Source organism: Halichoerus grypus, chromosome 8 (genome assembly GCF_964656455.1).
Source record: "Halichoerus grypus chromosome 8, mHalGry1.hap1.1, whole genome shotgun sequence".
Classification (NCBI taxonomy): Eukaryota; Metazoa; Chordata; class Mammalia; order Carnivora; family Phocidae; genus Halichoerus; species Halichoerus grypus.
Window position 1 is genome coordinate 38,214,609 of NC_135719.1, and position 13,242 is coordinate 38,227,850.

A 13,242-nucleotide genomic window follows, 5' to 3' on the forward strand; every position below is an offset into this window, starting at 1 on the left:
TCCCAAATGAAAGAACAGGACAAAAATCACAGCAAAAGGGAAATGAAACGAAGATAAGAAATATATCTGAAAAAGAATTCAAAGTAGGGGCCCCTGAGTGCCTCAATCCGTTAAGTGTCTGCCTCCGGCTCAGGTCATGATTCTGGGGTCCTGGGATCAAGCCCCACATCAGGTTCCCTGCTCAGCAGGGAGCCTGCTTCTCCCTCTCCCTCTGCTGCTCCCCCTGCTTCTGCTCTTGCTCTCTCTCTCCCTCTCTCAAACAAACAAATAAAAATCTTTTAAAAAAAGAAATTCAAAGTAATCATCATAAAGATACTCACTGGACTTGAGAAGAGTGGAGGACATCAGTGACACCCTTAACAAGGAGATAAAAAAAGAACCAATCAGTGATGAAAAACACAATAAATGAAATTAAAATACACTAAATGGAATAAATAATAGGCTATGGGAAGCAGAAAAATGAATCCGAGACCTGGAGGACAGAGGAACGGAAAGTAATCAAGCTGAGCATGTGAGAGGGAAAAAAATATGCAAAGTGAGAATAGACTTAGGATACTCAGTAACACCATCTATATGCTGCCTACAAAAGACTCATTTCAGACTGAAAGACACATGCAGATTTAAAGTGATAGGATATGGGACACCTGGGTGGCTCAGTCAGTTAAGCATCTGCCTTGAGCTCAGGTCATGATCCCAGGGTCCTGGAATTGAGTCTGGCTTCGGGCTCCTTGCTCAGTGGGGAGTCCACTTCTCCCTCTGCCTTCCACTTGCCCTGCTTGTGATCTCGTTCTCTCTTGCTCTCTCTGACAAATAAATAAATAAAATCTTTAATAAATAAATAAATAATAAGGTTATGTGACAGAGAAGTATTATCATTAAAATGGATGTGTAAAGAAAGCCAGGATAGCAATACAAAATACAAAATAGACTTTAAACAAAGACTGTAACAAGAGACAAAAAAGGACACTATATAATCATAAAATGGAAAAGCCCAAGAAGAAGATATAAAAATCATAAATATTTATGCACCCAACACTGGAACACTTAATAACAAAAATAGAGGAACTAATAAATGGTAATACAATAGTACAATAATAATAATATTTTAACACCCAAGTTACGTTAATGGACAGATCAAACAGAAAATCAATAAGGAAAGAGTAGCTTTGAATGACACACTGGACCAGATAGATATAACAGAAATATTCAGAACATTCCATCCTAAAGCAGCAGAATGAACATTCTTTTCAAGTGTACTTGGAACATTCTCCAGAAGAGACCACATAATAGGCCACAAAAGAAGTCTCAAGAAATTCTAAAAGATTGAATGCCATGCATCTTTTCTGACAGCAATGATGTGAAACTAGAAATCAACCACAAGGAAAAGTATGGAAAGAAAACATACACATACAGGTTAAATAACATGCTACTAAACAATGAATGCATCAACCAAAAAAATCAAAGAGAAAATTAAAAAATAAGTGGAGACAAATAAAATGCAAACACAATGGTCTAAAATCTTTGGGATGCAGCAAAAGCTCTTCTAAGAGGGACATTTATACCAATACAGGCCTACTTCAAGAAGGAAGAAAAATCTCAAACAACCTAACCTTGCACATAAAGGAGCTAGAAAAAGAACAAACAAAACCCAAAACCAGTAGAAGGAAGAAAATAATAAAGATTACAGCAGAAATAAATAAAAAACTAAAAAATAATAGGAGAAATAACATCTGATACCACAGAAATACATAAGATTGTAAGAGAATATTATGAAAAATTATATGCTAACAAATTGGACAACCTACAAAAAATGGATAAATTCCAAGAAACATATAATCTCCCCAAATTGAAGCAGGAAGAAATAGAAATTTTGAACAGACCAATTACCAGTAAGAAAATTGAATCAGTAATGAAAAACTCCCAAACAGAAGTCCAGGGACAGATAGTTTCACAGGTGAATTCTACCAAACTGTTTTTTTTTTTTTTTTAATGTTAAATTAGCCGACATATCATTGATTTTTGATGTAGTGTTCAACGTTTTATTTATTTTTTTTATTAACATGTAATGTATTATTTGTTTCTGGGGTACAGGTCTGTGTTTCATCAGTCTTACATAATACAGCACTCACCACAGCACATACCCTCCCCAATGTCCATCACCCAACCACCCCATCCCTCTCACCCCCCTCCACTCCAGCAATCCTCAGTTTGTTTCCTGAGATTAAGAGTCTCTTATGGTTTGTCTTCCCCTCTGGTTTCATCTTGTTTCATTTTTCCCTCCCATCCCCTATGATCCTCTGTCTTATTTCTAAATTCCTCATATCAGTGAGATCACATGATACTTGTCTTTCTCTGATTGACTTATTTCACTGAGCATAATACCCTCTAGTTCCATCCACACCATTGCAAATGGCACAATTTCATTTTTTAATGGCTGCATAATATTCCATTGTATATATATATGACATCTTCTTTATCCATTCATCTGTTGCTGGACATCTAGGCTTTTTCTATAGTTTGGCTATTGTGGACATTGCTGCTATACACATTGGGGTGCATGTGCCCCTTCAGATCACTACACTTGTATCTTTGTGGTAGTGCAATTGCTGGGGGGTAGGGTAGCTCTATTTTCAACTTTTTGAGGAACTTCCATTCTGTTTCCCAGAGTGGCTATCCCAGCTTGCATTCCCACCAACAGTGTAGGAGGGTTCCCCTTTCTCCACATCCTCGCCAACATCTGTCATTTCCTGACTTGTTAATTTTAGCTATTATGACTGCTATGAGGTGGTATCTCATTGAGGTTTTTATTTCTATTTCCCTGATGCCGAGTGATATTGAGCACCTTTTCATGTGTCCATTGGCCATTTGGATGTCTTCTTTGCAGAAATGTCTGTTCGTGTCTTCTGCCCATTTCTTGATTGGATTATTTGTTCTTTGGGTGTTGAGTTTGATAAGTTCTTTATAGATTTCGTATACTAGCCCTTTATCTGATATGTCATTTGCAAATATCTTCTCCCATTCTGTTGGTTGTCTTTGGTTTTGTGGACTGTTTCCTTTACTGAGCAAAAGCTTTTTATCTTGATGAAGTTCCAATAGTTCATTTTTACCCTTGTTTCCCTGGCCTTTGGTGATGTTTCTAAGAAGAAGTTGCTACGGCTGTCAAAGAGGTTGCTGCCTGTGTTCACCTCTAGGATTTTGATGGATTCCTATCTCACATTTAGGTCTTTCATCCATTTTCAGTCTATTTTTGTATGTGGTGTATGGAAATGGTCCGGTTTAATTCTTCTGCATGTGGCTGTCCAATTTTCCCAACACCATTTGTTGAAGAGACTGTCTTTTTTCCATTGGATATTCTTTCTTGCTTTGTCAAAGATTAGTTAACCATAGAGTGGAGGGTCCATTTCTGGGCTCTCTATTCTGTTCCATTGATCTATGGGTCTGTTTGTGTGCCAGGACCATACTGTCTGAAGATTACAGCTTTGTAATAGAGCTGGAAGTCCGGAATTGTGATGCCACCGGCTTTGCTTTTCTTTTTCAACATTCCTCTGGCTATTCGGGGTCTTTTCTGGTTCCATACAAATTTTAGGATTATTTGTTCCATTTCTGTGAAAAAAGTTGATGGTATTTTGATGGGGATTGCATTGAATGTGTAGATTGCTCTAGGTAGCATAGACATTTTCACAATATTTGTTCTTCCAATCCATGAGTATGGAACGTTTTTCCATTTCTTTGTGTCTTCCTCAATTTCTTTCATGAGTATTCTATAGTTTTCTGAGTACAGATTCTTTGCCTCCTTAGTTAAATTTATTCCTAGGTATCTTACAGTTTTGGGTGCAATTGTAAATGGGATCGACTCCTTAATTTCTCTTTCTTCTGTCTTCTTGTTGGTGTATAGGAATGCCACTGATTTCTGTGCATTGATATTATATCCTGCCACTTTGCTGAATTCCTGTATGAGTTCTAGCAGTTTTGGGGTGGAGTCTTTGGGGTTTTCCACATAAAGTATCATATCATCTGCAAAGAGTGAGAGTTTGACTTCTTCTTTGCCAATTCAGATGTCTTGTATTTCTTTTCGTTGTATGATTGCTGAGGCTAAGACTTCTAGGACTATGTTGAACAGCAGTGGTGAGAGTGGACATTCCTGCCGTGTTCCTGACCTTAGGGGAAAAGCTCTCAGTTTTCCCCCATTGAGTATGATATTTGCTGTAGGTTTTTCATAGATGGCTTTTATGATTTTGAGGTATGTACCCTCTATCCCTACATTGTGAAGAGTTTTAATCAGGAAAGGACACTGTACTTTGTCAAATGCTTTTTCAGCATCTATTGAGAGGATCATATGGTTTTTGTCCTTTCTTTTATTAATGTATTGTATCACATGGATTGATTTTCAGATGTTGAACCAATCTTGCAGTCCAGAAATAAATCCCACTTGGTCGTGATGAACAATCCTTTTAATGTACTGTTCGATCCTATTGGCTAGTATTTTGGTGAGAATTTTTGCATCCATGTTCACCAGGGATATTGGTCTGTAATTCTCCTTTTTGATGGGGTCTTTGTCTGGTTTGGAATCAAGGTAATGCTGGCCTCATAAAATGAGTTTGGAAGTTTTCCTTCCATTTTTTCTGTTTTTTAGAACAGTTTCAGAAGAATAGGTATTAATTCTTTAAATGTTTGGTAGAATTCCCCTGGGAAGACACCTGGCCCTGGGCTCTTGTTTGTTGGGAGAGTTTTGATTACTGCTTCAATTTCCTTACTGGTTATGGGTCTGTTCAGGTTTTCTATTTCTTCCTGGTTCAGTTTTGGTAGTTTAAACGTGTCTAGGAATGCATCCATTTCTTCCAGATTGTCTAAATTGCTGGCACATAATTGCTCATAATATGTTCTTATAATTGTTTGTATTTCTTTGGTGTTGGTTGTGATCTCTCTCTCTCATTCATGATTTTATTTATTTGAGTCCCTTCTCTTTTCTTTTTGATAAGTCTGGCCAGGGGTTTATCAACATTATTAATTCTTTCAAAGAACCAGCTCCTAGTTTTGTTGATCTATTCTACTATTCTTTTGGTTTCTATTTCATTGATTTCTGTTCTGATCTTTATGATTTCTCTTCTCCTGCTGGGTTTAGGCTTTACTTCCTGTTCTTTCTCCAGCTCCTTTAGGTGTAGGGTTAGATTGTGTATTTGAGACCTTTCTTGTTTCTTGAGAAAGGCTTGTATTGCTATATACTTTTCTCTGGAGACCACCTTTGCTATATCTCAAAGATTTTGAACAGTTGTGTTTTCATTTTCATTTCTTTCCATGAATTTTTAATTCCTCTTTAATTTCCTGGTTGACCCATTCATATTTTAGTAGGATGCTCTTTAGCCTCCATGTATTTGAGTTCTTTCTGACTTTCCTCTTGTGATTGAGTTCTAGTTTCAAAGCATTGTGGTCCGAAAATATGCAGGGAACGATCCAAATCTTTAGGTACTGGTTGAGACCTGATTTGTGACTTAGGATGTGATCTATTCTGGAGAATGTTCCATGGGCACTAGAGAAGAATGTGTATTCTGTTGCTTTGGGATGGAATGTTCTGAATATATCTGTGAAGTCCATCTGGTCCAGTATGTCATTTAAAGCCTTTATTTCCTTGTTGATCTTTTGCTTAGATGATCTGTCCATTTCAGTGACGGGGGTGTTAAAGTCCCCTACTATTATTGTATTATTGTTGATGTGTTTCATTGATTTTGTTATTAATTGACTTATATAATTGCCTGCTCCCATGTTAGGGGCATAAATATTTACAATTGTTAGATCTTCTTGTTGGATTGACCCTTTAAGTATGATATAGTGTCCTTCCTCAACTCTTATTATAGTCTTTGGTTTAAAATCTAATTTGTTTGATATAAGGATTGCCACCCCAGCTTTCTTTTGATCTCCATTAGCATGGTAAATGGTTTTCCACCCTCCAACTTTCCATCTGGAGGTGTATTGAGGTCTAAAATGCATCTCTTGCAGAAAGCATATCAATGGGTCTTGTTTTTTTATCCAATCTGATAGCCTGTGTCTTTTGATTGGGGCATTTAGCCCATTTACATTCAGGGTAACTACTGAAAGATACAAACTTAGTATTGCCTGTAAGGTGACTGTTATTGTATATTGTCTCTGTTCCTTTCTGGTCTGTGTTACTTTAAGGCTCTCTCTTTGCTTAGAGGACCCCTTTGAATATTTCTTGTAAGGCTGGCTTGGTGTTCGCAAATTCTTTTAGTTTTTGTTTGTCCTGGAAGCTTTTTATCTCTCCTTCTATTTTCAATGACCGCCAAGCTGGATAAAGTATTCTTGGCTACATATTTTGCTCATTTAGTGCTCTGAATATATCATGCTAGTCCTTTCTGGCCTGCCAGGTCTCTGTGGATAGATCTGCTGCCAATCTAATGTTTCTACTGTTGTAGGTTACAGAACTCGTGTCCCGAGCTGCTTTCAGGATTTTCTCTTTGTCTCTGAGACTTGTAAGTTTCCTATTATTTCTCAGGGTGTTGACCTGTTTTAATTGATATTGAGACGGGTTCTCTGTGCCTCCTCATTTTGATGCCTGTTTCCTTCCCCAAATTAGGGAAGTTCTCCGCTATAATTTGCTCCAATATACCTTCTGCCCCTCTCTTACTTTCTTCTTCTTCTAGGATCCCAATTATTCTAATATTGTTTTGTCTCATGGTATCACTTATCTCTCAAATTCTCCCCTCATGATCCATTAGTTGTTTAGCTCTTTTTTTTCCCCCCAGCTTCTTTATTCTCCATCATTTGGTCTTCTATATCACTAATTCTCTCTTCCATCTCATTATCCTAGCAGTTAGAGCCCCCATTTTTTATTGCACCTCATTAATAATGATAGCCTTTTTGATTTCGACTTGGTTAGATTTTAGCTCTTTTATTTCTCCAGAAAGGGATTCCCTAGTATCTTCTATGCTTTTTTTGAGCACAGCTAGTATCTTTATAATCGTCATTCTGAACTCTAGTTCCAACATCCTACTAATGTCTGTATTGATTAGGTCCCTGGCAGTCGGTACTACCTCTTTTTCTATTTTTTGAGGTCATTTTTTCCGTTTTGTCATTTTGTCCATAGAAGAATAGATGAATGAGAGAACAAAATTCTAAAAGGGTAACAAAGACCCCAGAAAAATATACACTAAACAAATTAGAAGAGACCTGAAACCAAGGGGAAAACAAAGGAAAAAAAGAAAAGAATATGATCAGGCTGGTGAATAGAACAGAGCCACAGATTTTGGGTGTATGTTGGTCTTTTAGAAGAACTGCATCCCAAAATTTGAGAGAAAGAACTATATATATATATATATATATACACATACATACGAGAATAAGGGTAAATACGATGAAGGGATGGAATATGAGTGTAAAGATGACAATTTAAAAAGATTTTTAAAAAGGAATTGATAAGAGGTGCCTGGGTGGCTCAGTCAGTTAAGCGTCTGTCTTCAGCTCAGGTCATGATCCTGGGGTCCTAGGTTCGAGCCCCGTGTTGGGCTCCCTGCTCAGCAGGGAGACTGCTTCTCTTTCTCCTCCCTGCTCGTGCTCTCTGTCACTGTCTCTGTCTCCCTCTCTCAAATAAGTAAAAATCTTTTAAAAATAAAAAAAAAGTTATAAAAAAGGAATTGATAAGTTAGTTAAAAAAAGAAAGAAAAATATTTTTTTTAAAAAGAGGAGAGATTGTGATCAGGCGGGAGACTAGAACAAAGGAATACACTAGATGTAGGGTATATTTTGGTCTGTTAGAAGAAACTGTATCCCAAAATTTTAAAGAAAGAGAAACTTATATATATACAAAAATAAGGTTAAATACAATGAAGGGATCGAATATGACTGTAAAAATGAAAATTAAAAAGATTTTAAAAAAGGAATTGGTAAGATAAGATGTTGGTTGAAAAAGAAAAGAAGAAAAATTTTAAAAAATAGAAAAATTAAAAATAAAGAAAATTTTTAAAAATTAACTTTGAAAACTAAAGAATCATGGGGAAAAAAAGCCATGAATTCTATGTGCTGTATTCCCATACTGCTGGAGTTTTGTAGCTCTCATTGATCAGTAAACTTGGTCTTGGCTGGATGTTCTTGCTGAAATTCTGGGGGAGGGGCCTGTTGCAGTGACTCTCAAATGTCTTTGCCCTGCGCGGAATTGCACCGCCCTTGCCAGGGGGCCAGGCTAAGTAATCTGCTCAGGTTTACTCTCGGTAGCTTTTGTTCCCTGAAAGCTTTCCATATAGCTTTGGAGGACAAGAATGAAAATGGCGGCCTCCCAATCTCTGGCCCTGGAGGAGCCGAGAGCTTGGGCTCTGTATCCTCAGTGAGCCCTCAGAGAAAAGCAGTCAATCACTCCTGTCTCTCTGGTCTCTGGACACACGCCATGCTCACCCGGCCTGTCATCAAGCATTTCTATCTCTGGCACACAACCCCGTTTGGAGTTTCCAAACCCAGCAGAATCCTGCGGTACGCTCCCATGCAGCTTCTCCTGGGGGAGGAAGAGGAGTCTCTCCAGATCTGCCGCTTGTTGGGCTGCTGATCAAAGAGTAGTGGCCTGACTGTGCCGCAGATCATGGTTTATGGCAACCCCAAGCTGAGAGCCCACTCTTGGCTCTGTTTTTGCAGTGGCTTCCCCGTCCAACACCTGGGGGCTCTGCCACACTCAGGCACCCCCAGTCTTTCTGTGACCCCGAGAGTCCTGAGACCACACTGTCCCAGTGAGGGTTCCACCCCCCACTTAGCCACTGGATTGATGTCCCTCGGTGGAGCAGACTTCTAAAAGTTCTGATTTTGTGCTCCGCTACTCTATCACTTGCTGGTAGTCAGCTGATGGAGGCTCCCTCCTCCCGTGGTCTATCTTCCCAAATATCACCTTGGATTCACTTCTCCGCATGTCCTACCTTCCAGAAAGTGGTCACTTTTCTGTTCACAGAATTGATTCTATTCTTTTCTTTGATCTCCTGTTGAGTTTGTAGGTGTTCAGAATGTTTTGGTAACTATCTAGCTGAATTCCTGGGACCAGATGAAATTTAGGTCTCCTACTCCTCCACCACCTTGCTCCTCCTCCAGTGTTCAATGTTTTAAAGAAGAGCTAATACCTATTCTCAAACTATTCCAAAAAAATAAAGAGGGAAAAGAACCTTCCAATTTATTCTATGAGGTAAGCATTATCCTGAAACCAAAACCAGATGTGATACTACAAAGAAAGAAAACTACAGGCCATTATCTCTGATGAATATTGATGCAAAAATCCTTAACAAAACATTAGCAAACAGAATTCAACAATAATTTAAAAAATCATTCACCATGATCGAGTGAGATTTATTCCTGGGATGCAAGGGTGATTCCCGAATCAACATGATATGTCACATCAATAAAAGAAAGGATAAAAACCATATGATCATGCCAATAGATGCAGGAAAAGCATTTGACAAAGTATACCATCCACTCATGATAAAAACCCCCAACAAAGTAGGTTTAGAGGGAACATACCTCAACATAATAAAGGACATCTATGAAAAACCCACAACTAACATCATACTTGATGTTGAAAAATTCAGAGGTTTTCCTCAAAATTCAGGAACAACACAAGGACATCTACTCTCAACACTTTTATTCAACACAATATTGGATGTCCTAGCCACAGCAATCAGACAAAAAAAAAAAAAAAAAGGGAAATCAAAGGCATCCAAATTGGTAAGGAAGAAGTAAAACTGTCACTATTTACAGAAGGCATGATCCTATATATAGAAAACCCTAAAGACTCTACTAAAAAACTACTAGACATGATAAATAAATTCAGTAAACTCATAAGAAAAATTAATATAATCTGTTTTGTTTCTATACATTAATAATGAAGTAGCAGAAAGAGAAATTAAGAAAAGAATCTCATTTACACTTGCACCACAAATAATAAAATACCTAGGAATAAACATCACCAAGGTGGTGAAAGACCTGTACTTTTGCAAAGTATAAAACACTGATGATATTCTGTGTTCATGGATTGGAAGAACAAATATTACTAAAATGTCCATACTACCCAAAGCAATCTATAGATTTAATGCAATCCCTATCAAAGTATGAACAGTATTTTTCACAGAACTAGAAAATTCCAAAATTTGCATGAAACCACAAAAGACCCTGAATAGCCAAAGCAATCTTCAAAAGAAAGGCACAAAACTGGAGGTATCACCATTCCAGATTTTAAGACACACTACAAAGCAGTCGTAATCAAAACAGTATCTGGTACAAAAATAAACTCATGATCAATGGAACAGAATAGAGAACCCAGAAATAAACCCACACTTATAGTGTCAATCTACAACAAAGGAGGCAAGAATATTGAACAGAGAAAAGACAGTTTTTACAACATATGGAGCTGGGAAAACTGGACAGCTATATGCAAAAAAGTGAAACTGGATCACTTTTGTACACCATACATAAAAACAATCTCAAAGTGAACTGAAGACTTAAATGTAAAGATCTGAAACTGTAAAACCCCTAAGAAGAAGTCATAAGCAGTAATTTCTTGGACATCAGGTGTACAAATATTTTTCTATATAAATCTCCTCAGGAAAGGGAAACAAAACCAAAAGGAAACAATTGGGACTACATCAAACTAAAAAGCCTTTGCACAGCAAAGGAAACCATCAACAAAATGAAAAGGCAACCTACTGAATGGGAGGTGATTTTTAGAAATGATATATCTCATAGGGGGTTGATATCCAAAATACATAAAGAGCTTATACAACTCAATGCCAAGAAAACAATCCAATTAAAAAATGGGGAGAGGAACTGAATAGACATTTTTTTCCAAAAAAGACATACAGGTGGCCAAGAGACACATGAAAAGATGCTCAGTAACACTCATCATCTGGGAAATGCAAATCAAAACCACAAGGAGACTGATGGTGGAGAAAGAGAAATATAACAAGCAGCAGTAAATATTAGAGAGTGTAGACTGTGGAAGTCCCTGTAATCCAACCTTCTTGAGATTGCCATTGTTAACACTTGGCTATACCTATTTTTTTTGGCAAATAAATGTCCATATATTAAAAAAAACAAAAACAAAACAAAACAAAAAACAAGGAAATATCACCTCACACCAGTCAGGAATCACTAAAATCAAAAACATGAAATAACAAGTGTTGGCGAGGATGTGGAGAAAAAGAACTCTTGTGCATTGTTGGTGAGAATGCAAATTGGTGCAGTCAATGTGGAAAACAGTATAAAGGTTCCTCAAAAAATTAAAAATAGACTTACCATATTACCCAGTAATTCCACTACTAGGTATTTACCCAAGAAAATGAAAATGCTAGTTTGAAAAGATGTATGTACCCCTATGTTTACTCCAGCATTATTTATAATAGCCAAGATAGGGACGTAACCCACGTGTCCATGGATAGATGAATGAATAAAGAAGATATACATACATTTTTTTGTATGTATGTGTGTAATATATATCATGGAAGGTTACTGAGCCATAAAAACAAATGAAATCTTGCCATTTGCAACATGGATGGAGATAGAGGGTATAATGCTAAAGGAAATAAGTCAGAGAAGATACCATATGATTTCACTCATATGTGGAATTTAAAAAATGAGACAAACAGAAAAGTGACTCTTAAATACAGAGAACTGGTGGTTGCCAGAAGAGAGGAGGGTGAGGAAATGGGTGAGACAGATAAAGGGGATAAAGAGTACACTTATCTTGATGAGCACTGAGAAGCATGTAGAATTTTTGAATTATTATACTATACACCTGAAACTAACACTGTATGTTAATTATACTTGAATAAAAAAATAGATCAAAGACCTAAATGCAAGACCTAACCTACAAATCTATTAGAAGAAAACAGGAGGAAAAGCTTCAGGTCAATGTGTTTGGCAATGATTTCTTGGATATGATGCCAATGTCACAAGTATCAAAAGGATGGACAAGTTAGATTTCATCACAATTTAAAACTTTTATGTACAAAGGACACTCACACCAAAGTGAAAAAGCGAGAGAATAGCTGTATATCACTTATTGGATGAGAAATTAATATCCAAAATATAATAAAAAACTAAAATGCAACCACAAAAGACAACCCAATTCAAAAATGTGCAAGACTTGAATAGAAAGGTATTCAAAGAAGATACACAGATGGCGAACAAGCACATGAAAAGATGTTCAACATCATTAATCATTAGGGAAATGTACATTAAAACCATGGGATGGGAATTAAGGAGTGCACATGTTGTGATGAGCACCGGGTGTTGTATGGAAATGTGGATGCATGAGATTTAGTACACCTGAAACTAGTATTACACTGTATGTTAACTAACTGGAATTTAAATAAAAACCTAAAAAATAAAATAGACTTAAACATTAAAAAAAAAACCACCATGAGATACCATTTCACCCCCATTAGGATGGCTATTAATAACAAGAACAAAAACAATAATTGCAAGGATGTGCAGAAATTGGCTTGAAGAGGAAATAGTTAACATGGGCTGGTACATTTGACCTGTGTTTGCTCCTCTGCCTCAACAATTTGCTAGCTCCAGATTTTTGGTGTTCAGAACACCCATGGTTCCAGATTACTCTACACTTTATTTTCATACTTCGTGAAAGTCACTATTACTTTCTTTATATTTCAGGGTAACTCTTTTTTTAAGATTTTATTTATTTCTTTGACAGAGAGAGAGAGAGCACGAGCAGGGGGAGCGGCAGGCAGAGGGAGAAGCAGGCTCCCAGTTGAGCAGAGAGCCCAATGTGGGGCTCGATTCCAGGACCCTGAGATCATGACCTAAGCTGAAACCAAGAGTTGGTCACTCAACTGACTGAGCCACCCAGACACCCCTCTGTATTATTTTTTTTAATTAGGGTACAGTACATATAGCAAAGTATTTGAATTATGTTTATAGACTGATGATTTTTTTTAAGATTTTTTTAATTTATTCATTTGGGAGAGACAGGGAGAGAGAGAGAGAGAGCACGAGCAGGGGGAGGGGGCAGAGGGAGAGGGAGAAGCAGACCTCCCGCTGAGCAGAGAGCCTGATGCAGGGCTCGATTCCAGTACCCTGGGATCATGACCTGAGCCGAACGCAGACGCTTAACTGACTGAGCCATCCAAGTGCCCCCAGGGTAACTTTACAGTTGGAAAAAGCTGCCTGAAGAAACTGTTCTGGCCTAATGAATTCTTTATATTGTCCCTAATAAGATGAAAGAAAATCATGCCCTGATAGTTA

The 13,242-nt window shown here is 37.4% G+C and overlaps 1 protein-coding gene across 30 annotated transcripts in view; it reads right to left on the reverse strand.

Annotated features, from left to right (window-relative positions):
* NRG4 (neuregulin 4) overlaps positions 1-13,242 on the reverse strand; it is a 201,846-nt gene that overhangs the window by 43,614 nt on the left and 144,990 nt on the right. For 27 of the 30 annotated variants that reach the window (XR_013450366.1, XR_013450367.1, XR_013450377.1 and 24 more), the window contains one exon: positions 321-355. The exons of 2 other annotated variants lie outside the window; for them this stretch is intronic. Coding sequence is in view for 3 of the 28 variants with exons in the window: in XM_078079032.1 (XP_077935158.1) it covers positions 345-355 (11 nt within the window). In the remaining 25 variants the exon portion in view is untranslated. Of the gene's footprint in view, positions 1-320; positions 356-644; positions 804-13,242 lie in introns of all 30 variants that reach the window. One more of the 30 variants, XR_013450370.1, reaches the window with a different exon arrangement.